The 25,067-nt window shown below is 39.9% G+C and overlaps 1 protein-coding gene across 1 annotated transcript; it reads left to right on the forward strand.

Moving 5' to 3' along the window:
* The first annotated feature begins 201 nt into the window (after positions 1 to 201).
* On the forward strand, positions 202 to 11,194 carry Nxt2 (nuclear transport factor 2 like export factor 2). The gene is made up of 4 exons (XM_052746511.1): positions 202 to 231; positions 1,164 to 1,250; positions 10,094 to 10,238; positions 11,004 to 11,194. The coding sequence occupies exons 1-4, from the start codon at positions 217 to 219 to the stop codon at positions 11,183 to 11,185; spliced, it is 429 nt and encodes a 142-aa protein (XP_052602471.1). The 5' UTR covers positions 202 to 216; the 3' UTR covers positions 11,186 to 11,194.
* The last annotated feature ends 13,873 nt before the right edge of the window (positions 11,195 to 25,067 follow it).

A 25,067-nucleotide genomic window follows, 5' to 3' on the forward strand; every position in this document is an offset into this window, starting at 1 on the left:
TCAGTTGGAACTGAAGGGAACTGCTGCTTAAAATTGTAACATGGGGTGATTTTAACACCGGGATACAATGGGCAGGCTGAAAAATCTGTGCCTTTGCCGCCTTTCATTTTCTTGCTAAATATTTCATCTTTCCGCAGCCAAAGGAACCATTCTCGTGGGGAGGTAGTGACACCTCCACTGCTGGAGCGCAAGGAGCACACAGTTTCAAGCTCCCCCATGGCCATGGCTGTGGTGAGTGCATGCCACCATGGGGTGCTGAGGAGCTTGGGCCTGGGCTGCAGAGGGGAGGAGAGGCTAGAGCACAGCCTGGACACATGAGCAAGAGACTAATCAGGGTCTGGCTTGGCAGGCCTTGGGGCAGGGCTTGCTCCCTCCTCCCCCACCTTCTTAGAAAAGATGATAGGTGGGAGTAAAGCAACCATGGGTGGATGGGGGCTCAGTCATTTAAGGCTTACAGTGAGGGCCTTTGCATTGGCGCTTTAAAAATCAGAATCTCCTGATCACTCACAAAGAATGGCGATTATTTTTATTTCAAGAAATACGACTTTCTCAGTAAAAGGGTGGTGGCAAAGTTACTTAATCAGGGATCTTGCAAGAACACTCTGAGGAGATTCGTTTCTTGGTTTTTGGAATTCGTTTACAAACAGTAGTGAATGTTTATATAATGTAAGAAAAGTTTCTGAGTGAGGCTGTTTAGAATTTTCTTAACAGTTTTTAGAAAGCTCAATAATTTTTGAGCTTGGTCATAAATTGAAACTCAGCACTTGGTCAGTGACTATCCACCCCTCACACCTTGTCTACACCCACACCCACCACTCACCCCCAAGTTACTGTTTCAATGGTGTCCTTTTGTAGGTGAATGTTTTGTAAAATACTGAGGTATTCTTTACTTAGTTGTCAAGGAAAGATCCCAGAGTTATATGTAAAGAGTGAAAAGGGGGAGATGAACATGTTCTAAAGACATAGACCTTAAACTAGCAGCAGTTTGCTTTCAAAGCTGAAAACGTTTGTGCCTTGACCTTTAAAATACTCAAATTTATGTGATAGTGGATTTCCCATGCAGCTTTATAGTGATGAATATAAAGTGATAACTTCTGTTGCATATGTTGTGCTGTGGAGGATTGGTGGGATTATGATTTACCTTTGTGAAAATTTTCTTGTAGGATTTTAAAACGTATGTGGATCAGGCATGCAGAGCTGCTGAGGAATTTGTCAATATTTACTATGAGACAATGGACAAAAGAAGACATGTGAGTTTTATAATCTCTGTTGCTCTTTGTTTAAATAACTTTTATCTGACCCACATAAGTAATTACTATGCACACATTCTTTAAGAGTTGTTTTTATTTGGTTACAGTTTGGTGTTTTATTTTTCTTTTTTGATGTTGTTTTATTTTCTTGGTTTCGAAGGTTTCTGTATTGTGTTTTTGTTTGGTTTTTTGAGAAACTACTTCTTGGGAAGATAGGGAAAGGATCTAGAAGGACTTTGGGAAGGGGAAGAATATGATCAAAATATATTTAATTTTAAAAATTGTTTTAAATAATAAAAATATAATATTGCAAGATATTTGACCATACTTCGAGCCTGGAGCTTTCATTGTTTACTGGAAAAACCTGTTTCTAGTTGTGGTGTGACTCAGCCCTAACACACACCTTTTTTTTTTTTTAATTAATTTATTTTTATTTCATGTGCATTGGTGTTTTGCCACAGGTGTCAGGTCCCTTGGAACTGGAACTACAGACAGTTGTGAGCTGCCATGTGGGTTCTGGGAATTGAACCCAGGTCCTCTGGAAGAGCATCCCTGCTCTTAACCACTGAGCCGTCTCTCCAGCCCCGTAGCACACACCTTTAACACAAAAGTTTTCTGCTTGAGTGTTATAAACAGGATTAAATAAAATCAACCATAGGTCAAGAGGTAGAGCAGTTGACAGGAAGTGAATATAGGATTATCATGAAAAAACCATAGAGGGTAAGAGGGAGTCAGGAGGATGGATAGAGATACACACAGGAAGTAGAAAGGAGGGACATTAGAGCTGGGCGGTGGTGGCGCACGCCTTTAATCCCAGCACTCGGGAGGCAGAGCCAGGCGGATCTCTGTGAGTTCGAGGCCAGCCTGGTCTACAAAGTGAGTTCCAGGAAAGGCGCAAAACTACAGAGAAACCCTGTCTCGAAAAACCAAAAAATAAAAAAATAAAAAAATAAATAAAAAAAAAGAAAGGAGGGACATTCATTTTGAGGAGGCATAGGAGAAGGGGGAGGCTTCTGGGATGTCAGCTGAGGAGAAAGGTAAGTGCTTTCTCTGACTCTCTGAGCTAGCAGGCTTTCACCCTAGCATCTGGCTCCTGTGTCTTTATTGATAAAACGATTAAGATTTCATTAAAACCAACATTTGGCACCCAATGTGGGGCACAACCACAAGGACAGAGAAATCATGCCAGCTGTGGACAAACTGAGAAGCCATCAGATTTGGTAAGACACCTGGGAAGTTCTCAAGGAGAGAATTTAAGTAATATTAAAAGGAAAAATTTCCCCCATGTTAAGGATGGGAAATATAATATGGGGCTTTAGGATCCTATACAATGCTACTTTAGATGGCTTAAAAATAGAAGCAGAAAATGAAAAGATAAATGACTTAACTGAGATTGACATAGTACCAATTATAATCACTATCAATCTATAAATTCATATTTTATCCTTAATAGCCATATTGTTTTTTGTGCCAAATATGAAAATTGGTTTGATAATTATGCCAAATATGAAAAGTGGAGTGATAAGATACAAGCCTTAGAAAGACTTATAAATGAAAATAAGAAAAATGCTCAGACATGGAGGAATTTAGACAAGAACCTACCATGCCATCACATGGTGAAACTGAAGAGGGGTGGGACAAGGTTGTTAGAAAACCAACCTTAGCTTATCCAGTTACTATACAAGAACTACCAGCAGACAGTAGACATCCCCAAGGTTAGAAGTTAAATGGAATCCTATAGAAATACCGGATTTGAGGAGATTTAAGGAAGTAGTCATTTCATATGGTATGCATATGTATATTTTAAAGATGTGTTGACCTCGCAATGGAACCCGGATATGTGTGTTACGTTAGGGAAGATTTTGCCTTTGTTTCCAAAGGAGAAGAAAAGCTGTAAATACCATCTAGATTGATAAAGATTAGATTCGAACAGGAGAGACCTCCTGAATAAGGAGAGGTGATAGTTTATCAGACAGTTTGGTCATTCAGTCCAAGTTAACTTATAAAGACCAACAAATGCTTTTCATTTAAACAGGCATGAAAAAATAAAAATAGAAATAACAATATTTTCGAATGATAATTTACTAAAGGCACACTTGCCTTACTGGCATGAAAGGTAAATATTTTTTCTTGAACCACATGTCTTAATTCCACGTTAGAATGTTAGACTGTAATTGCCATCCAGCACATGCCATCTTGGACATCAGCTTTTGAGTGTTCTTAAATAAAATGGATATTTTTGTTGTTTTGGTTTTAAAAACATAGTTAAGAGATTTAAAATTTTGTAAGTAAATTCAAAAGGTTACTATAGTTCAAACTTGTTTTCTAAATCTCTAAGAGTTGAAGTTATTTGGAGTTAAGATAAAAGATTTGAGCAGGACCCCGCCTGGGCAGCACACTAGAGCTGACCCTGTTGTGTGTGTGTGTGTGTGTGTGTGTGTGTGTGTGTGTGTGTGTGTGTGTGTGTGTGTGACAGATGAGCCATCCCTGAGGGCATGAGAGTAGGAGTGCTGAGTCCACCTCCCCACCCCTCTACCCCCAATCCCACCCCCGCCCCTGCCCCCTCTCCCTGTATGCCCCCTACAGCAATCAGGAGAGAGGGCCCTGCACCTTGCCTGGTCAAAACAATAGAGCTGACCCTGGCAATCTAAATGTGGAGGACAGGGGAGCTGAGGGTATGAGAGCAGAATTGCCCCTCCCCCTCCCTGCTGTAGGTTGTACTGGAGGCAGACACATAAGAATTACAATGATTTAAATGTAAAAGCCACTTGCAAAAGGCAGGCTGAAATTCAAAGTGCATGTCCTTTGTGATCTAAAAATAAAAACACTTAAACCTTGAATTTATATATAAAGAGAACAGGGAAACAGGTATATTTATCCACACTTACTGAGGTATATTTAATTTCAGAATTTCAAAAGAATTCTGTAAATTAAAAGATAATAATTTTTCTGTTGCCAAAAAACATCTTGCCCTAGGAAAGATAAAATCTTCCAAAAAAGGAACCCCTTTTTTATTATATTGTTGTTAAAAAACATAATGTAATAAGAAAAGAAAACAAGTTGCTTATAGACTGTATGGTAAGGTATTAGTGGGGATGTCAGCTCTGGAATAATATCATAAGTTTGCCTTTACCTAGTACCATGCTCTTAGGCAAAGTGTCAACTTTTCATAACCTCATTTTACTTTTTTTTTTTTTTTTTTTTTTTTGGTTTTTCGAGACAGGGTTTCTCTGTGTAGCTTTACGCCTTTCCTGGAACTCACTTGGTAGTCCAGGCTGGCCTCGAACTCACAGAGATCCGCCTGGCTCTGCCTCCCGAGTGCTGGGATTAAAGGCGTGCGCCACCACCGCCCGGCCTCATTTTACTTTTAAGTAGGAAAAAAAATTTGCAATGCTGGAAACTGAACTCAGGGCCTTAACATACTATGCACATGCTCTACCACTGTCCTGTATCCCCAGCTCAGGAATTAATTTCAATACTGCACATAACATTGGGTGCAGCATACCTGTACTTAAGTAGTTGATCATTTTTTTGTCCCTTGAATTAATATAGTTAAATAAACAGTGCTAGTATGAAACGGTCTGTATTTTCGGGGACGTCTCCTGGTTTTCCTCTTTTATTTTCTATACTAATAGAAAATTTCTGATTAAGGTTCATAATAACTAAAAATCTCCCCAGTAGTGAGTAACTCCACCAATGCAATAAGTCAGATCGGGCCAGGTTTAATAAGTCCAGGTTTAATCTGAGCAAAACATTCCCAGATGGTCCCAGGAAAGAGGAGAAGCCATGAGGGGAAACCATGAGGGGAAGTCTGTGGGCCAGACCTTAAATACCTGCTGGAGGTGGAGCTGCTGCTTGGCTGGCTCTTTGGACAGTATCTGGAGAGGGCAGCTCCAGGGGAGATTCCCCAACATCCCAACCATTTTGGGTATATGTAGACACAGGTTCAAGTCTGGCTGCTCCCTGCTGGCAAGGGATGACTTGGAGCGGGGGAGTTGGTGGGGACACGCTCAGCGGGAGGTATGGGTGAAGAAGCATTCAGTTTGCTACCATCCTGGAGACATCAGGCATCTGTTCCTTGGGGAGGCGGAGAAGACAAGTTGCTTGGAGAAAAAAATAGATTATTAACACTGGCCCCATGAACAGGACTAGCCATGGGGAAAAAAATGGAACAGAAATGTGCCCTGGTTGTACAGAAGAGGCAAGGGTGAATGAGCCAGATGAAAGAGCAGATATGCCTTTGAGTCTAGAAAGCTGGTACCAGCACTGATGTTCCAGGAGCTTCAGGCGATGACAGGCCAAATCGATGGATGATGTGTTCAAGAGTACCTGACCCATCACATCTGCTGTTTCCCTGGAGGTGGGGAGTGCATCCATCCTGTAAAGGTGTCAATAAGAGTTAAGAGATAATGGAGCTTTTTATGAATGAGCATGTAGGTGAAATCAGCCTGTCAGTACTCACCTGGTTGGTGTCCTCAGAGCTGGTGCAGGGGCTGGCATATCTGGAGGGCCCCCATGTGGGTTGGCCTTGGCACAAGGAAAGTAGTAGACCTCTGCAGAAACCTGCAGGTGTCTGTAAAACAACTGGAACAGATTCATATCTTGGTGTCATAGCAAAAGGCTATGGCTTTGGGTTAAAAGGTATGAACATTTTTCCTAGGGTCTAGTTTCAGCTCGATGAAACACACCTTTAAGTCTATACTTAGAGGACAACCAGAGGTAATTTACTGAACAGAAGACATTGAGTGAGTGAAGGAGGAGGAGGGAGGGAGGCTGAGGAGCGAGGGAGGAACAGAATTGAAAATGCCTGCAGGCTTCCATACCCTCTCTAATGCTAACCAGTCTCTAAAAGCTGGGACCAGTAAAATCCACAGAAATTTAAGAACTTCTGAAAACTGTCTGTAGTCAGTGCTCTATCAGTTTATAAGTACCCTCATCATCAAACACCCTCAGATCTGAGAAGGGTAAGAAAGAAGTGAGACAGCTTTCCAGTTACCTAGGCAATTCAAGGTTTCTCCATGGTCGTTGGGGAGGGGGGCGGGGACAGAAGTTCCAGAAGCAGTACCTGTCTTCAGCTGCCGAGCTCAGAATATCTGACAGGACTTTCCTTTGGGGTAGGGGTTTGGGGAGAGTGACCTGCCTTGCCTTGGCAAAGCTGGGCAGTCAGTTTCCCTGTGCCCTGTTCTTTCCATCTGAACAGGCTCTTGGCAGCAGTTGCAAAGCAGGATTTGGCTGCGTGGCTGGCTTTTTGCCACATTTAAAGCAAGCTTTAAGGTGCAAGTTCTTCTGTGGCCTTGGAGGAGATACAGGATGCTGCTAGGGGTCGGCATGTCTCTCTAAGATTTTTCATTAAAATGCCATATTCTCAGATCTCTGAAGCACTTGAGGATCAGCGGAACAAAATCTGTTAGATATTTTAAACTAGACAAATGTTTGGCCTTACTTAACTTTGAGAGCATTTATAAGTTAAATCTGGACTTACAGTTCACCCAGTTAGTTACAGCTTACCAATGTTAGTAAAAGCAAGAAGGTTAGATGGAATATTTTTTAGTCTCTAGTTTTCAGCTGTGGTCCTAAGATACAATCATAAGGCAAAACCAAGTTTTAACATTATAGACAATTTAGTGTTTTTTAAAATCAAAATCAAGGGGTTTATTCTTAGGTTACAAAATCTGGCTGCCAGCAAGACACATCCCTATACATGAATGTACGGAGGTACAGCTTTAATACCTCATTAAACCAGCATTGTTTTACATCCTATCTTTTATAAACCTTGTTTTTAGAACAGGACAGGGATTATCATACAGAAATCTATCCTAATCCAAAATAACTTGGAGACCTAATGTCTCCTGGTGGACCCATTTCCACACGGTCATCTCTTCTCTGTCTTAATGGCAGCTGGTCCGCATGGTTGTTTTAAATATGGAGTTACCAGTTTTAAGTTATTTTTTGTTAGAGATTTTTAACCATACCCAATTTCTTAACTATTTTTCTTTATAATAAGGTAGAGTGGGATAAAATAACGTTTTCTGTCATTACAAAATCTGAGCCCAAGTAGCTAGTTGTGAGCACAGCTGTGCTGTTACCAAGACACATGGAACACATAATCTCAGGCATTCAAAACCAGTCAAAAACAAGCACACTGTAACCACATTTCTATCCATACACATGAAATAGACGGGACTTAAGATGAGCAAAACTTTCCCCAGGAAGCCATCCATGTCAGATGGCCAAGTTAAAAATCCTGAAGTAAGAGTTTACAGAATAAGCAGAATGTAAGAAAGCATAGTAAAGACATTTCCTGGCCATGGCAGGAAGGCAGGCGGGCGTTGTCCGCCACGGTGCTGGGCTTGAAATGGCAGTGCCTCCGGCACTGAGCCCAGAGAAGGCTGGGAGAAGGGGATGAAAAACAGTAGCAGCAGGCTGCCTGAGCTGGAACAGCAAGTGAAGGATTTTGGGAAAAGAGATTTTTAGGAGAGAGGAAGGTGTAGCAGAGTTTATTGAAGGAGAACAGAATAGTTAAGGGCAGAGCGGATGGGTAGAATTTCAGCACAGTATGATGGGGGGTGTTGCCAGATGGGAAAAAGGGACCCCCACCCCTGGACTGCAGCATGGCACGGTGACAGTATCGGTAGGAGGGAGGGAGCAAACAGAGACAGACTACTGCAGGCATACGAGGCAAGCAGCGGCAAGCAGGGAACTCTGGGGGAGGGGGTGGAGACACAGACCATCAACAAAAGCATGAGATGGAAGGAAAGCAGGGAAAGAGATTTGTAGGAGAGAGGAAGATGTACCAGCATGCAGCAAAAGCAGAGTGAAGGGGCCGGGGCAGAGATGCAAAGAAACAGCAAAGGGGATGCTGGTGGGCCGAGAAAAGGGGTGTGATGCTCATCAACCTGGATGAGGGACCTAATTTGGATAAATTTCATAGCAATTGGAGATGAGACTGAACCTGCAAGCATCCATTCACAAGGCTTATTCTGGGGGGCTGGAGGCTACAAAAACTGCATCCGGTCTGTAAGCCTACTGACAAGAACAGTGTGCAACTGTCTCTCCGATGTGGAACATCTTTGGGACAGGAGAATTCTGGAATGGGCCCGGGGCTGGAGCTACCTGGTGTTGCAATGACCTTAGGAGGTGCTCTGGAAGTCTCCAGCACAGAGGGTCAAAGGCTTGGAAGGGATCCTGAATCTCTTATAGGCATTTTGGTTTGGAAGTGGGTGGCTTACCAAGTAAAGTCAGTCTGGTGCATCAGAGGATGTGGTATGTGTGTTGGGGGCTCACCCAGGCCAACACATCAGATAGATGATAAGTAAAAATCCCCCTGTAGCGAGTAACTCCGACAATGTAATAAATCAGATCAGGCCAAATTAATAAGTCCAGGTTTAATCTGAGCAAAACATTCCCAGATGGTCCCAGGAAAGAGGAGAAGCCATGAGGGGAAACCATGAGGGGAAGTCTGTGGGCCAGATGTTAAATACCCTCCGGAGGTAGAGCCGCTGCTTGGCGGGCTTTCTTTGGGCAGCTTCTGGAGAGGGCAGCTCCAGGGGAGATCCCCAACAGTTCACAGCTGTAGCTGATGTTCAAAATAAGGATCCATGTGATGTAGATGTTTTTAGTAGATCAAGATTTTATGTCAGATTTTTTTTATTGTAATTTACCCTTCGACTCTATTTTTAAGGAATTATTTCAGTATGTGATCAAATAGTCTTGCCTTGGTTTCCTACCAGTATAGGACTCTTATTATTTAAAAAAGAACGTTGGGTTTTTTCTTTTTTGTTTTTGTTTTTGTTTTTTAAGAAAGAAGCACACCTTTAATCCTAGTACTTGGGAGGAAGAGGCAGGCAGATCTCTGTAAATTCAAGGCCAACCTACTCTACAGAGCTAGTTCCAGGACAGTTAGGGCTACACAAAGAAACCCTGTCTCGAAAAACTTAAACAATGAAAAAAGAAACAAGATAAAATGTGTTGCTATTGCTGACATGGACCCGGAGGTGGGAAAGGCTGTGACTGCAGAGGTTTATTGTCCTTTGTCATGAGTATTTGTCACTTGTCCTGTCTTGGTGCTTTCAAAACTAAAGTAGCCAACTGGGTTTAGTAGCACAGGTGTTTAATCCCAGCACCTGGAAGGCAGAAGCCGGCAAATCTCTAAATTCAAGGCCATCCTGGCCTACATAGTGAGTTCCAGGGCAGCCAGAGCAACATAGTGAAACCCTGTGGGTGCAACAGAGTCAAGTTAATTATCAGTGCAAGGGTATGTGTGAGGCTTTTCATCCAATTTCACTTTGAGAATTAAAGAAGTAATGTGTCACTTGACCCAAAAGAGTTAAAGCTGTTAGATGTTGTCTCATTTGGACCTTATCACATTTATTGTGGTCACTCTACATAAGTACTTCTGATTCTTTTTTACTTACTGTGGCAATACAAAAACATGAATTAGTCCCTGCATAAAAGCATCAAATGATTCCTATGTATTTAGTCACCAGAATTAAAGCACGTTAAGGACTTAATTCTCCAAACTGGAAATGAGAAACTTAAAACAAATTTGAGACTGGATATGCTTGGGATTTGTGATCATTTAATTCATTTTCAAATAGCAAAACCTTAAAACTCTTACTGTTTGAGGAATGCAAGTTTTTCTCATTGAATCTAAAGTGGAAATATTAAAATGATATGAATTGTGACATCATGGTCACATTGTTTTCCAGTAGCAAGGTGGCAAAGGAAGTGGAGATAGAGACAGAGTCATGAAAATGTTTACATTTCATCTATAATCTCCTAATGCATTTCTAGAAAATGTTGCAGAAAAAATTAATTTTAAAAAAATTTTCCTTTATTTTTAGGCAATTGTCAGGCTGTATTTGGACAAGGCCACTCTAATCTGGAATGGAAATGTTGTTACAGGGCTGGAAGCCCTTACTAATTTTTTTGAGATGTTGCCTTCCAGTGAGTTCCAGATCAATATGTTGGACTGCCAACCAGTTCATGGTAAGATCATGATCTTTCAAAGCATCTCCTTTATTTGCTGTTAGTAAACATTGAGGTTCACACCTAAAGCAGCAATAACTTTTAATAGTAGATATATTTACTTATTTGAGTAAGTGAAGTGTCACGAAAAGTAATTTATACAGTCAGGCTTTGGGACTTTTAGATGCTTTTCACTCCGGAGAACTATCCAGTTTAGATAGTGTATGATTATTGGTTATTACAATTTATATGAGGAATTGCAACTAAATGTGATTTTTGTTGAAAAGGAGAATGCCTACAGAAAAAAAGTCTATGCTGTATCATAGATTAATATGTTTGCGGTTCTGTTAACATTTCAGAGAACCGTATTCTGTGAAAGAATGACATGACAGAATTTGATTCAGTAGTTGATGTAGTGTATAATATTTACCTCTAGATGGAGTACTTACTATCTTAAGTAGTTGTTTATAGTGGTATTTCCCCGTATAGTTCCTGAAGAATGACTTAAGAAGCAAACTGTGAATGATGTTAGATATCTAATGAAATATTAGTACATATAGGAAATAAATGGTCATGTTAGATTTATAATCTTTGTTTTGAAACATAAGAGTACCCCACAAATCTTTCTGGATAGAAAAATCACCTTAATTTTTTTTTTCATATTCAACTTTTGACTTCAGGATGCATGTTCCAAGTGCAGAACATTTATGAAAAAATTTTAGCATTACAGTATAAGCTTATTTAGACATGTAAATTGCTATCTTTCTCTTGTTTGTGTTGCTAAAGAGCAAGCTACCCAGTCCCAGACTACAGTTCTCGTTGTGACCAGTGGAGCTGTGAAGTTTGATGGGAACAAACAACACTTCTTCAACCAGAACTTCCTGCTGACTGCACATAGCACTCCTAACAGCACTGTGTGGAAGATCGCAAGTGACTGCTTCCGCTTTCAGGATTGGGCTAGTACTTAAAGGAGCAGAAGCCCGTTCTCTAGGTCCATTAGTTCCAGCAGGAGAAGTTTAATGTGAATTAATATATTTCATTGCCTAAGTACTACATACCAGTATGTGCTGAAACAAAAATGTATGTAATATGTTCTTTATTCCTAGCAACACTTTTGCTAGAGCAGTTGCCAGTTTGGATTATTGCCCCTAAGAACTTTAAAGATAGTTTTTTACATACCTTATGTATACATTCCGCTACTGATACTCTCGGGGTAATATTAAACATGATCCAGGTACTAAGATCCTCATTATGAACCCCATCTGTTGCACAAATGGAGTCCTTTTGTAATACTGTCTATGGAATAGCACAACATAGCTCTGTCGGAGGAAGTAGTGGCTTTTCTGTCCTTAGGATAATTTTTCAATGAAGCACATGCCTGTTTACAGTCAACACTGGTAATATAGTTTTAATATATAAGCATAGATTTTTGAAGTCAATTCAAATTAGTTTACACACCAGTATTCTGACATATTTGAATTAGATATAAGGGTTTTATAGTCCTTACTGTTTTCTTACATCAACATGTTTCCTTTTGAAATAAGATGATCAACTAGATGGGCGAAAAAATGTGCGTGGCTGATACTTGAGTATTGGGTGCATTTAGTGGCAATAACACCTTTCCAACATTTTCTTGGCAGCTTCAGGTCAATATAGTTATGTGGTAAGTGGTAGTGAAACTAAAAGCTTTAATGGGAGAATGGGGAATAGAAAATGTAGAAATCCAAGACTGAAGCCAAAAATGAGAGAGGTGACCAAGTGATAAGATCAGTTCTTGTTTCTTCCTGGCAGTATAACCTAGTTTGGGGATTTGAATCCCAGAGTCTTTTAAGTATTCTTGCCAAATGGTCATAAGTTTGCTTTTTGTTCTAAGAATTGGATTTTAAGATCTTCTTACTTTTCTTCATACGTGTCTGTAGTATCCTTCGCAGTTTATTTGAGAACTTATACAAGTCAGTCGTCAGCAGTAAACTGAACTTTGTGACAGACTCTGAAAGTTAGAAAGAAAGCTACTGCTGTCTCTGTGCGCCCTGAACTCCAAAGGCTCCCACATCAACTTCAGTCCCAAAGACTTCTGTATGTTACCTACCACCCACATGAATGGTTTTCGCCTCTGCTTTTTGTACTATCAACTGTATTATCTACTACTTAAAGTTGTCTTTAATTTTATAATTTGTTTTTATGTGGCACTGGATAAAAGAAAAATCAATATTAAAACATTTCTTCCTGTAGTTAAAAAAACCATAAAAACAGAAAAGATCTTCATGATAAACTTTAAAGGAACAAACTCATTAATTTTAATGTTTTAACTTCTAGAGAATTTTTAGTTTTTAGTTAAACTTTAAAATTCTTTGTAATTAAATATTTTAAGCCAAATATGCTAACTTTGTTCTGTAGTACAACCAAAATTAAATTTTTATCACTAAATTTTAAAACTAGTAATTTACTTTGGCCCAGAAATACACACTATATTTCTAATTAATGTGTTATTAAGACTGAATTAAATATAAGGGGATGGAACTGAGATTAAAACCATTCCTTTTTTCAGTGCTTAGCAAGACTTACACGTTCTGTTCAGAGTATGTTTACACTTATTTTGAATTAGCTTTTTAAAAAACTACATCTTTAGCAGAAACAATTAAAATGCCCAAGTACTACCCTTTCTGTTGGTAGAGAACAATCTCAAAAGCTGTGTACAGCTAGCAGTAACAGAATTGAACCATTATGAATTACTTTATCCATACTCTGTATAACTCCATAATCTGTATGACGTTTAAATGGCTGGAACTTCTCACATATGGACTAAACTATATTTTTGACATGTTCATATTTTTATAACTTGAGAAATACAATAAAAATGGCATTTTGACAAGTTTTCTCAAATCTTTCTTAAGGTGTTTTTGTATTTAAGTTTCCAGAATGGGAGCTTGTTCTTCATAAGCCTCCTTAAAATGAAAAAAAAAGTTAAAATGTTAAAAACAATAGTAGATAATTTGGACTTTTTTCTTTGTCATTTCTATAGTCCATCTTTTTCTCCCTCTTTTCCTACCAAGTATTCCCATTGCAACTCTTTGAAGTACCAGTGAAGTTTGGGGTGAGACGTTAGAACTCTTAACCTGGAGAAAATAGCTGAAACATTATATTCAGTAAGCATTGAAACAGAAATACACTTGTATTCCAGAAATATTTATTCTTTCAGCTTTAATGTTACATTAAAAATATGTCAACAGGATCTGGAGAGAAGGTTCAATGATTAAGAGCTGATGCAATACAAAAGAAAAGAGACTAACCCTTGGTGTTATTTACACAAGAGTTGGCCTGATTTGTGCAGAAGAGTCCTAATCTCTCCCCTAATCTCATTGATCTCTTGAACAAAGGCTATCTACTAGCTATTGAACAGCATGGCAAATGTATTAAAAAGAAATGAGGAACTTTTGTCTTAATCCTTTACAGAAGTCTTACAAGGGAGTAAATTGGTTTTTTTGGTCCTATTGACTCAGAACAGTACATGAAACCACAGTGAGATATATATAACCCCATGTTGCTTTCAACATTTTTCTTAATGGGTGAGATGGGCATTGCTTTTAATGTCTCATTGTTTTCAGCACAACATCTTATGTGCATACATTATTCCGATTAAAGGATAAATGTGGTATTTGGGAAGGAAACAAGAAGTCAACTAAGCAAGTAACAGCCAAAGAGATAATCCTCTTATTCTAAAATTTTGCTGGATTAACTATTGCCAGCAATTAGAGGGGACATTTAGTAGACAATGCTTTCATTTGTTTACATTTGTTGTAAGATTGAATGTGAGATCGGAAGGATAAGCATGCTTTATTCTGGCTGATGTGGTAATCCAGCGTTCAGGAAGCAGAGGCAGGTGGATCTCTGAGTCAGGCCAGCCTGATCTACGTAGTGAATTGCTGGACAACCAGAACCACAAGATAAAAAAAATAAAGTGCAAATAGTCCATGTGCTTTAACACAGCCACGTATTTAGCAGGGAAATGGTAGGCCTTTTTGACTTGAGAGTTGATTGTAAATCAGAGTATTTTTTCAAAACATTACCAAACTGTTCTAGTTAGTATGTTTCCTTTGCCAGGTCCTTCTACACAAAAAGATTTCTCTTTGGGCTATATAGTTAAATCTAGCCTTCTATAAAAAGCAATAAAAGGTTGAGAAGTGTGCTGGGTGGTGGTGACGCACGCCTTTAATCCCAGCACTCGGGAGGCAGAGGCAGGCAGATCTCTGTGAGTTCCAGGCCAGCCTAGTCTACAGAGTGAATTCCAGGACAGTCAGAACTGTATCACAGAGAAACCCTGTCTCGAAAACAAACAAATAAACAAACAAAAAAAGGTAGAGAAGTATAAGGATTATTGTTGTAGTAATGTGTCAGATGAAAGCTTTTAGGTTACAGTCTGTATTTGTGGTTAAATGTGCAATAAAGTTCCAGATAGTAAGGGCTGGTGGGACTACTTAGCTATTAAGAGCACTAGTTGCTCTTCCAGAAGACCTATGTTCAATTCCAAGCATCTGCATCATTGCTCACAATCAAGGAATCTGATGCCCTCTTCTGGCCTCCGCAGGCACTGCATGCATATAGTACTCAAGGATACATGCAGGCAAAGCACCCCCCCCATGCATGTCAAATAAAAGCAACTCTTAAAAAAACATATTTCCTGATAGTTTGTACAAAGTTTACTCTGACTCACAAGCTGTTATATTTTACTTCACAACCAATTATTAGAATGCACAAATAAATGAAATGTTTATAATTCATACATAACCACATGATATACTCCTGGAATTTATTTATTATTTATTTTGTTTTTTCAAGACAGGATTTTTCTGTGTAGCCCTTGCTGTCCTGGAACTCACTCTAACAGACCAGGCTGGCCTCAAACTCAGAGATCCACCTCTGCCTGCTAAGTGCTGGGATTAAAGACATATGCCACGAGTACCCTGCGTGGAATTATATTTTAATTTCATGCTATTATTTTTTGTTAATTCCAGTTATAACCTGCTCAGCTCTTTTAGATCAAATTTTTTTAAAAGATTTATTTATTATGTATACAGTGTTCTGCCTGCATGTGTCCTTGCAGGCCAGAAGAGGGCACCAGATCTCATTATAGGTGGTTTTGAGCCACCATGTGGTTGCTGGGAATTGAACTCAGGATCTCTGGGAGAGCAGCCAGTGCTCTTAACCTCTGAGCCTTCTCTCCAGCCCCTACTTTTAGATCATCTTAAAGGATTGAATCAATAGTTTGAAAAAGACAAAAATTGAACTACATGTACCATCACTGTCCCTTTCTCATGGGGAATGTAGGGTCCGCCTCCAAAATAATGGGCCGTGTGTCAGTGATGTTACCCTAATGCACAAATTATCAAAAACTTTCTCCTCTCATGCTTGTCTTCTTTAGTGAGGGCAGTTCTATTGGTTACTTTCTATTTCTGTGATAAGACACCATGAACTTCTAGAAGAAAAAGATGATTTCTTATTAACAATGCCAGGCAGTATCCCTGATGACAGAGGGGAGATGACAGACAGGAACAGCGAGCTGAGAGCCCAAATCTTGAACTGCAAACAGGATTCGGAGAAAGCAAACTGGGAATGGCTGCAGTCTTTAAACTCTCAAAGCCCAACTCCAGTGACGTACTTCCTCCAATAAGAAAAAACCTATACCTTCCTGAACAGCACCACTAGCTGAGGTCTGAGTAGTCAAATCCCTATGGGGGCCATTCTCATTCAAGCCAACACATTCCATGCTGTTTTTCTCTTGAAACCATACATTTTTATTTTATTTAATTTTGCTTCACATGCTTCTTTTCACTGTTGATCTGCATAAGAGTGTGGTGGTTTGAATGAGAATGAACCTCATAGGTTCATATGTTTAAGTACTTGGTTCCTAGTTATAGGGACTGTTTGGGAAGGATTGGGAGGTGTGGCCTTGTTGGAGGAGGTGTGCCACAAGGGACAGGCTTTGATTTGAGGTTTCAAAGGACTAGTACTATTCCCAGTATCTCCCAGTGTCTGTTGCTAGCAGCTTGGTTCGGAGAGACTTGGGTTCCCTGGAAGGCAGCTCATTTTATGCCATTCCCATGGTTTTGGCACCAGATGAATGAAAAAAAGAAAAAGGAAAGTACATGACTGCTCCTAGGTATGCTGGAGGAGAAAGTTTATTGTAAATAAAAGGGAGAGCATAGCCAGAAGCAGAGATATTGTGGGAATCTAGCAGAGTCACTGAACGTTTTCTAGAAGTACTTTGATCTTGAAGAAATCTTGTTGGAAATCAGCGATTGTTTTCTGTGACTTATAGAGTTATTTTTCTGAAGCAACTTTACAGCCTTTTTGTGACTTTAGTTACAAGACACGCCTGGTACACCTGGAGCTCTTGAATTATTGGGTACACAATAAAGACTAAAGTGACCAGGTGTGATGCTTTCCTTCAGAGAAACATATAGATTAGATCAGAGACTTTGGTATGAGGAATTGTTTACCCCCCAAAACAACTTTGTGTAACAATCAATAAGTACTCCTTTGAACGGCTGTTCAAGGTTCAGTCCAGAGGTTAGACCTTTCTGCTGCCACATAGGCCTAAAATTCATCCCCCCCCCCCCCCGCCCCGGAGCTGGAGAACGAACCCAGGGCCTTGCGCTCTACCACTGAGCTAAATCCCCAATCCCTAAAATTCATCTTGAAGTTAGTTATTCTCTTTCTTTAATGGTCTCACACAACACAGAACATTTGACACAGAGATATCTGGGAGAGTCCAGAATGGACAAGACCTTGAGCTATGTGAGGAGAGGGGAAAGAGGAGACGCAGGTGCACTAGCCAAGAGGGGAAAAGGTTAAAAAAAGGGATGGTTAACCAAAATGGCTGGATTATATAGGGAAGGGCAGCCCAGCCTCTGGGCTAGAGAGTTCAGGGTAGAAGGTAAGGCATGCTAGCCAAAGCCTGTAACAGGTAGGGACTGAGGGATGCTGGGAGAACCTGGAGGACAGGTCTGCTTTGATAGGTTAAATAGGCACCTCAGTCATTTGTCCCAGGGATTGAGACTTAACAATAGGATACTATTGCCTCAAATGACAAATGACAATTAGATTTATCAACATCTCAAGTCAAAATCACTCTGGACATAAAATGCATTTAAAAAATAAAAAAGAGAGATGTCAGAACACTGTCCATGAAGGAAGTTGTGTGAGATTTCTGAGAGCTTGTGAGAAAACTCCAAGTAAACAAGACTAATAGTTTAGCAGCAGAAGGTGACCTTGTCGGGTTGGAGCCAAGGGGTACCACACAGTCACAGCATGCAACAGAGCTCATGTGGGAGGTTTGCTGGGAGGAGGTACAGAGGCGGCCTCTGAGGGAGAGCAGAATGGAAGAGAGATGGGGGTCAGGAGGGGCTTGCCTTTTATAAGGGGATATCGTGCATGTCCACAGGGAGAGTGCTTTTGACACACTCTACTTAGTGGCTGTAGTAGCCACAGTGTCACATCTTGGTTGCTGCTGTGTATGTGTCCTACTAGGTCCCTGAGAGCAAGCCAGTGGAAATGCCTGAAAGCTAACAAAGCCAAGAGTCATGTGTCCTCTGTTCCCCCGTGACATGGATTGTTCTTGGAATGTGCTTTGCTGCCCCTCCCAGATGGAGTAAATAGGAGTGAGTTTTACTTGACATTACCCATCATCATACCCAGCATTATTCAGAATGATGTTTCCAAGATTGAGTTGTCCTGTATAGCGCCTAAACTCATGTGGCCTTGCCCTTGTGACTATATACAACTTGAACTCAGGTGAACTTTGTTCACATGACCTTGCTTAACCCTCAGAATGCCCTCAGAATATAAATTGTCTGGTGCCCTGAATAAAGTTGGCTATGGCATGAGACTTAGTCCACATCATGTTAGGCACCGCTCTCCCAGGTACACGACACCAAATAGAGTGGTAACAAAATGATGTGATGCTCTATTTTTTTGTTTCAGCTCCCACTCTCTAAACAAGCATTTTTTTGAGGGCCTACTTAGTGCATTATCACTTTTTTTTGTCAGGGTCCCCATTAGTTAGAATGGCCCTCAAAAACAGAGCTAAAGAGTACTTACTATAAATGTTGTTAACTATGCACGGGACAATGATGTACTTTTTCAAAGAAAATACATGTGTTAGATAAGATTCTTCAGTAATGAGTTATCAGGATTATGACCAAAGGTTGAATGGAAATGAATCAGTAGCATATATTAAATAAGTTGTCTTTAAACAGAAAACTACATAAAACAAGGTTATATTTTTGTAAGTTGCTAAAAATATTATATGTACCTATATGTATTTTATAGCCATAATGGTTCAATACTCACTAATGCTTTATAGAACATAACTACTGCAAACAATGACACTCTAATGTACTTCTCTCAATTTTCACAGCCTTCATTTTTGGCCAGGATACCATGCTAACACCTCTTTCCTAAGCTGCTCCAGTATCTTCTAGAATGATCTCCTTGCTTCTGCCTCTTTCTCTGCCTTTGTACTCCCAGAGCAGCCAGAGTGATTCTTTTCTTCTTTTTAGAGGTTTACTACATTTTATTTATTTCTTTTGTGTATGGTTCGGTGGTACATGTCACAGTGGGTATGTCATGGCATCTATGGATCTATAGATCATCTATAATCAGAGGACAACTTACAGGATTTGGTTCTCTCCTTCCATCTTTGTGGATCGCAAGGATCAAATTTAGGTCAATTGTCAGGCTTGGAGGCAAGTGCCTTTTATCCAGTGAGCCACTCACTGAAGGCCCTCAGAGTAATTTTCTGGTATGATAAGTCAGATTATGTTACTTTCCTCACAAAACCATTGGGGAAAGCATCCTGTTATACTTAAAATAAAATCCAAATTTCCTACTCTTATTAGAATTATCCAGAGAAACAGAACCAATAGTGTGCATGTGCATGCGAGTGTGTGTGTTGAAGGTAGAAAGGTGGACAGTCAGGCTTATTATGGGAAATGGATTATATATTATGGAGTCCAAGGAATCCTGTGGCAAAGTTTGGCCTGACACTCTGTAGCCTGCTGCTATATGCTCTGGCATTCAAAGTCCCCAAAAGCCATAATTCTAGTGTCCAGTGTGTGTGTGGGGGGGGGGGGAAGTTGAGTGGCCTAGTTCATGAAGAAAGAGTGAATTTGTCCTTCTATCTGCTCTGTCTGGACTCATAAAGTAGATGATACATATTCATAGTGCAGAGCATGCATGTTCTTTACTCAAGAGCTAATCTCCCCCTACAAACAGCCCTTACAGAAATACTAAAGAACTACTGTCTTCCTGTTATCTCTGAACTCAGACAATCTGGCACACAAACTGAATTCTCACACTTACCATGATCTGCAACTGTGTGATCAGGATCCTGCCTGTCTCTCCATCATCATGGTCTCTCACTCTTTCTCCACGCTCTTTCCTTCTGTTTTACCCATACTGGACCTCCCCCCCCCCCCCCCCCCCCCGCCGCTTCCTTGAATGTGCCAACCTCATTCCTTCCTTAAGACTTTTGTGATTATGGTGATTATAGAAACTTGAATGGCTGATTTCTAGCTTTCAATCCTTAGGTAAAATTGTCTATCAGGAGAGCTGGCTCAGTGGGTAAAGGTGCTTGCTGCCAATTCTGACTACCTGAGCTTAGTCCCCAGCAACCACACAGTAGAGAGAGAACTGACTCCTGTGGATTGTCCTTCGATGTCCACATGCACACTATGGCATGTGCACACACACACACACACACACACACACACACACACACACACACACACACACGCACACACACATAATAAATAAGAAAACGGATCAATAAATAGATATGAAACCATTTTAAAAATAAAATAAAACTGTCATCCTGAGAGAGGTCTTTGCTGAACATGCTAACTAAAGTAAGCCATTAGGTTCTCATAGCACCCTGTTCCTTTCTTCAAAAGAAATACTGAGCTTAGTGATTATACATTCATGCCCTCTTCTTGCGGCAGTGATAACACTTCTTCCACAGTTGCAGCTTCAGTTCATAACTGAAGGTTCTACTCTTAAGCAGGCTCTTGAATACTCTAAGATTGAGAGGCTGATAGGAGTCTCAGCTGCTTCCAATAAGCCGCCCTTTGGTTTGCACAGTGTCCACGAAACATGGGCCTGTAGAAGTACCTGTCCTTTTTTTTCTCTTACCATCCTCTAGCTGTTCCTTTTCTCTTCGTTGAATCTTGCAGACATCTCTGACACTTTAAGTAATCCGCCTATATTACTTTTGCCCCCTCTGTTTTTAGGTTGTTTTGAGATATGATGCTATGTTTAAATTTTCTCATTTCTTCCTTCTTTTTCACTTAAAACGTAGGCAGCCTTCCCCCGCCCCCCCCCCCCCCCGATGTCTCAGGGGAAGGATGGGTGAGATTGTTTTTTCCAGTTCCTGACACTGTGTCAAGAAGACAAGGTGATCTGCAACATATAACTCCCTTTTCAATTTAGCTGCTTACAAGCGAGGCCCTAATTCTACAACTACTTCCTTCCAAAATCAAAACAGCATAAGTGTCCATTTGAACATATACAAATAGTAAGTGAACCTAGTATCACTCCTCTTACCAGTAGGAGGTATGGACACTCTGGAACTATGCTGTATAGGAGTCTCTAGATCATTCACAAATAGTGTCCTGTGAGGGGATATTTTTCTACTGTAAATGTTTGGTTCATTTATCAATTTTTCTCTTGTGCATTTTTGATCAGTTGGGGTTAGACATATAGTAATCCCTGACCTCTTTCTAGCACTTTTTCCATCCATAAAAGTACTGCGCTCTGCATTAGGAGTCCTGATTTCTTAGGCTACAGTATCAGCTTCTATAGTCCATTGAGGGATTCCATAATATTCTATAAATGCACTAATCATTAGTGACAGCTTTTGCCAGTCCCATGAGGAAAATTCTCAGACCAGGGTTCCTATGAGGAGGAGAGAGGGAAAAGAAAGAGAGATCTAGATGGTGAGAAGAAAGACAAACACAGGACAGCTTCAGGAGGACCTGGGTCAATACCTAACAGCCTCGAAGGTTTATTCAAAAGACTTTTTATAACAATGCCAATGGGAGAGGCAAAAGATCTCCTCCTTGCAAGATCAAAGCACACCACACAGCCAAGTGTAGATCCTTCCAAACACCTGGTAACCATGCCCGTGGTCAAATCACTGCCTTATGCAGCCCTGCTGGTTAAAGCAAGCTCAAATTCTCTGACCCTAAGAAATTTGGGTCTCCACAATTCCCAACCACTTAGGTCCCTTCTTTCTCTCACACTACTACACTACTAACTAGGACTTTAATTCTAACCACTGGGCTCTATGCTGATCCTCCATCCTCACTCAGTGAAATAATTAATATGATCAGTTTCATTCACTGCTGATGCTCTTAGCATAACCTTTTCAATAGAGTATCTGTAACATAAAGGGCAATAGTAGTAGAAGTACTCAACAATCTAAAATGTGTATTTAGTAATTGGTGTACTGGCATTATGCACACTTGCTTATCATCTGACCAAACCAGTAGCTCTGGCTGTCTTGGAACTCACTCTGTAGACCAGGCTGGCCTTGAACTCAGAGATCCACCTTCCTTCCTCTGGCTCCCAAGTGCTGGGATTAAGTGCATGTGCCACCATGCCTGACTGACGATCCACTCTAAACACAGTTCTTCAAAAATAATACTTCCCTCGAATCCCCAATGTTTCATTTTATTTTTATTAGTATTTTAATTAAAATATCTTTTATTTCCCCTCTTTCTCTTTTCTCCAATTTGTCCCATATTCCCCCTCTCAAATTCATGGCATTTTTTTAAAAAATTACTATTGTTAAACACACATACACATGTATAAATGTATAAATGCAACCTCTTGAGTCTGTTTAGGGTTGCTTGTATGTATATGATTTCAAAGCTGAATATCTGATATTAGATTAAACAATCAGGAGGTTCATTCCTAGGAAAGACTAATTCTCCTTCTCCCTGCAGTTGTTAGTTGACTATAGTTCTTTGTCTATGGGTAGCGTCCTGTAAGATTTTTCCCTTCCATATTAGCATGTCTGTTGGTATTGTCGTTGTTCAGTTTCTATTCAGGCAGCCATGTTGTCAGGATATCATGAATGTAGCTTCCCTTTCATTTCTAGGAGACACAACCTCAAGCAGACTTTTTGGTCATTTGGTTCTTATAATCTTTCTCCCTGCTTCCATGATGTTTCCTGAGCTGTAGGTGTGAGGATTGTGTTGTAGATATATTAACTGCAGCTGGGCATCTCTGTATTTTGACTTGTGTGGCTTTCTGTAACAGTCTCCATCTGCTGCAAAGTGAAGCTTCTTTAATGAGAGGTGGGAGCTACACTTACCTGTGGGTAGTTAGAATGCAGTTAGGAATTATTCTGATTTAGTAAGGTGGCAGAAATAGGTTCCCCTTCAAGACACGTGATATCACTAATCCTAGATATTTGATAAGGTTTCCATTACCAGGCATAAATATCCTCTTGCTGAATAGACCTTAAGTCCAATTAGACAGCTATTGGTTACCATCAAGCTGTAAGTGCCACTATTGCACTTTTAGTGATACCTTATGCTGTAGGATGCATTTTCTCTATGCTGTGAATATGTATTGCTCTCATTGGTTGATAAATAAAGCTGTTTTGGCCAATAGCCAGGCAGAATAAGGTCAGGCTGTACAATCAAACTGAAGGCAGAGATGAAGAAGGGGGAGTTGGGGCAGATGCCAGCCAGCCACCAAGGAAGTAGGACATGTAGAAAATGGGGTAACAAGCCACAAACCAAGTGGCAAAACATAGATAAGAAATATGGGTTAGTTTAAATGTAAGAGCTAGCTACTAATAAGCCTAAACCATCGGCCAAGCATTTACAATTAATAAAAGCCTTTGAGTGATTATTTGGAAGTAGCTGTGGAATGGGGTGGGGCAGAGAAACTCCATTTACACCTTGCCTTCATCGATGGAACAAATTGTAGGAATAGAAACAGATCCTCACATGTATGTAGCTGTGACATATGATAGAGATAGTATAGCAGATCACTGAGAATATTCATGTGCCAAAATGGACTTTATAGCACATACAAAATAAAGTCCAGATAGACTGAAGTTTTAGATGTGAAAAAGCAAACTTGTAAAACTTTTAGAAAAAAATTATAGAATATCTTTCTGACTTTACATTAGTAAAGGATTTCCTGAAAAAGACACTGAAAGTACTATTAATAAAAGTAAAGCCCCATAAAAATAGCAGCCAATAGATTTACATTGAGAATTCATGTGTTTCAAAAGATACCATAAAGAACATAGAAAGACAACTTACAGATGTGGAGGAGATCTTTATAAGAAATGAAAACAAAAGTTCCATATAGAAATATTAAGAATGACAATTTTTTAGCCTGACTGTGGTGGCTCAGCCTTTAATCCCAGCACTCAGGAGGCACAGACAAGCGGATCTCTGAGATTTCGAGGCCAGCCTGGCCTAACGAGTTAGTTCTAGGACATCCAATGCTACACAAAGAAATCCTGTGTCAAAACACACAAAAAATGACAATTTTTAAATAGCAAGGTAAAAATAGGCAAAGGTCATAAACATTCATTTGACAGAAAACACACACACACACACACAAGGCCAATAAGCACAGAAACTAATGGCAACTTTCATTAGCAATCTGGGAAATGCAAATTAAGATATTGTAAGTATTACAAATCAAGATTATAAACAGTGCTTTAAGCTCATGGCAAAAATCATCAACCAATCCTAGCAAGAAAGGCATGTCAGCTAATGATAACTGGGCCGCTTTGTTCTTGTTCCCTGACCTTAACGAGTTATTCATTCAACTCTGTGCCTTTCTAAAACTTTAGATTGTCTTTGTGGGTTTTTTTTTTTTTTGCCTCAAAACTATTTAACAAAAATATCTTAGTCTAACTTTAAGTTATTTTCAAAGCTTTGTTTCAGCTATGATGCACCCCAAAACCTGTGAACACATCTCCCAACATGAAGATTAAAAGAATTAGAGCCAGGCTGGCTCCTGGGACTCAATTGTTTTCCTTAATTATTAACCTGATCCACAGTCCTCAATAGAAACTCGTGTGTTCTAGCTGTGTAACACTTCCTTGTTTTATTTTTTTATTCATCAAAACTCTATTCAAAATAACATTATTATTATCAATTAGACAGTACAGCTTAGGAAGAAATCATCTTCATAATAATCCACAGGTAAAAATGCCCAGTAGGACGCGATGTTTCCACGAGATAAAGATACTACATTATAGGCAGTGGGAATCTCCCCACACCCATTCACATCATACCAGATACCAGAGAAAGATGGCAGCAGCTAACATGTAAAGGCACAGCAGAAGCAAAAGACATTCTGGAGTCTGTGGTCTCGAGGCCTTGTCTATCTGAGATTCACCCATCAGGGATTCTCCTCCTGGTGGGCTGACACCCTGATGTCAACTGCCATCTGCTGCTCTTCTGACATGATCACCAGCATCAATGTGTGCATACTTGGTCATGGTTGCACAAAAGAAATATTGAAAAAAAGCAGTCATTTACACCTTTACGGCAAAGAAACTATGTGTGTGAAGGCACAATGTGTGTTGTTAAAGGTCTATGGTATTGTCCCATGTTATGTTTTCCAAAGTGTTAACTAATCCATAGTGGTTTCAATCTCCCAAAGGGCACAATTTTCTCTCATTTTACATAATAGTCCTATTCTTGGAAATTGCAAAGTTCCTTTAGTTGTATATAAGAATAAAATTAGACTCTGGATTCAGATAAATTTAATCAGGTTTTTTTCACCCACTTGAGCAGCCATTCAGGTCTTTCAAAG

The sequence above is a fragment of the Peromyscus californicus genome, unplaced genomic scaffold (genome assembly GCF_007827085.1).
Source record: "Peromyscus californicus insignis strain IS unplaced genomic scaffold, ASM782708v3 Scaffold_10__1_contigs__length_136768540, whole genome shotgun sequence".
Taxonomy (NCBI): Eukaryota; Metazoa; Chordata; class Mammalia; order Rodentia; family Cricetidae; genus Peromyscus; species Peromyscus californicus.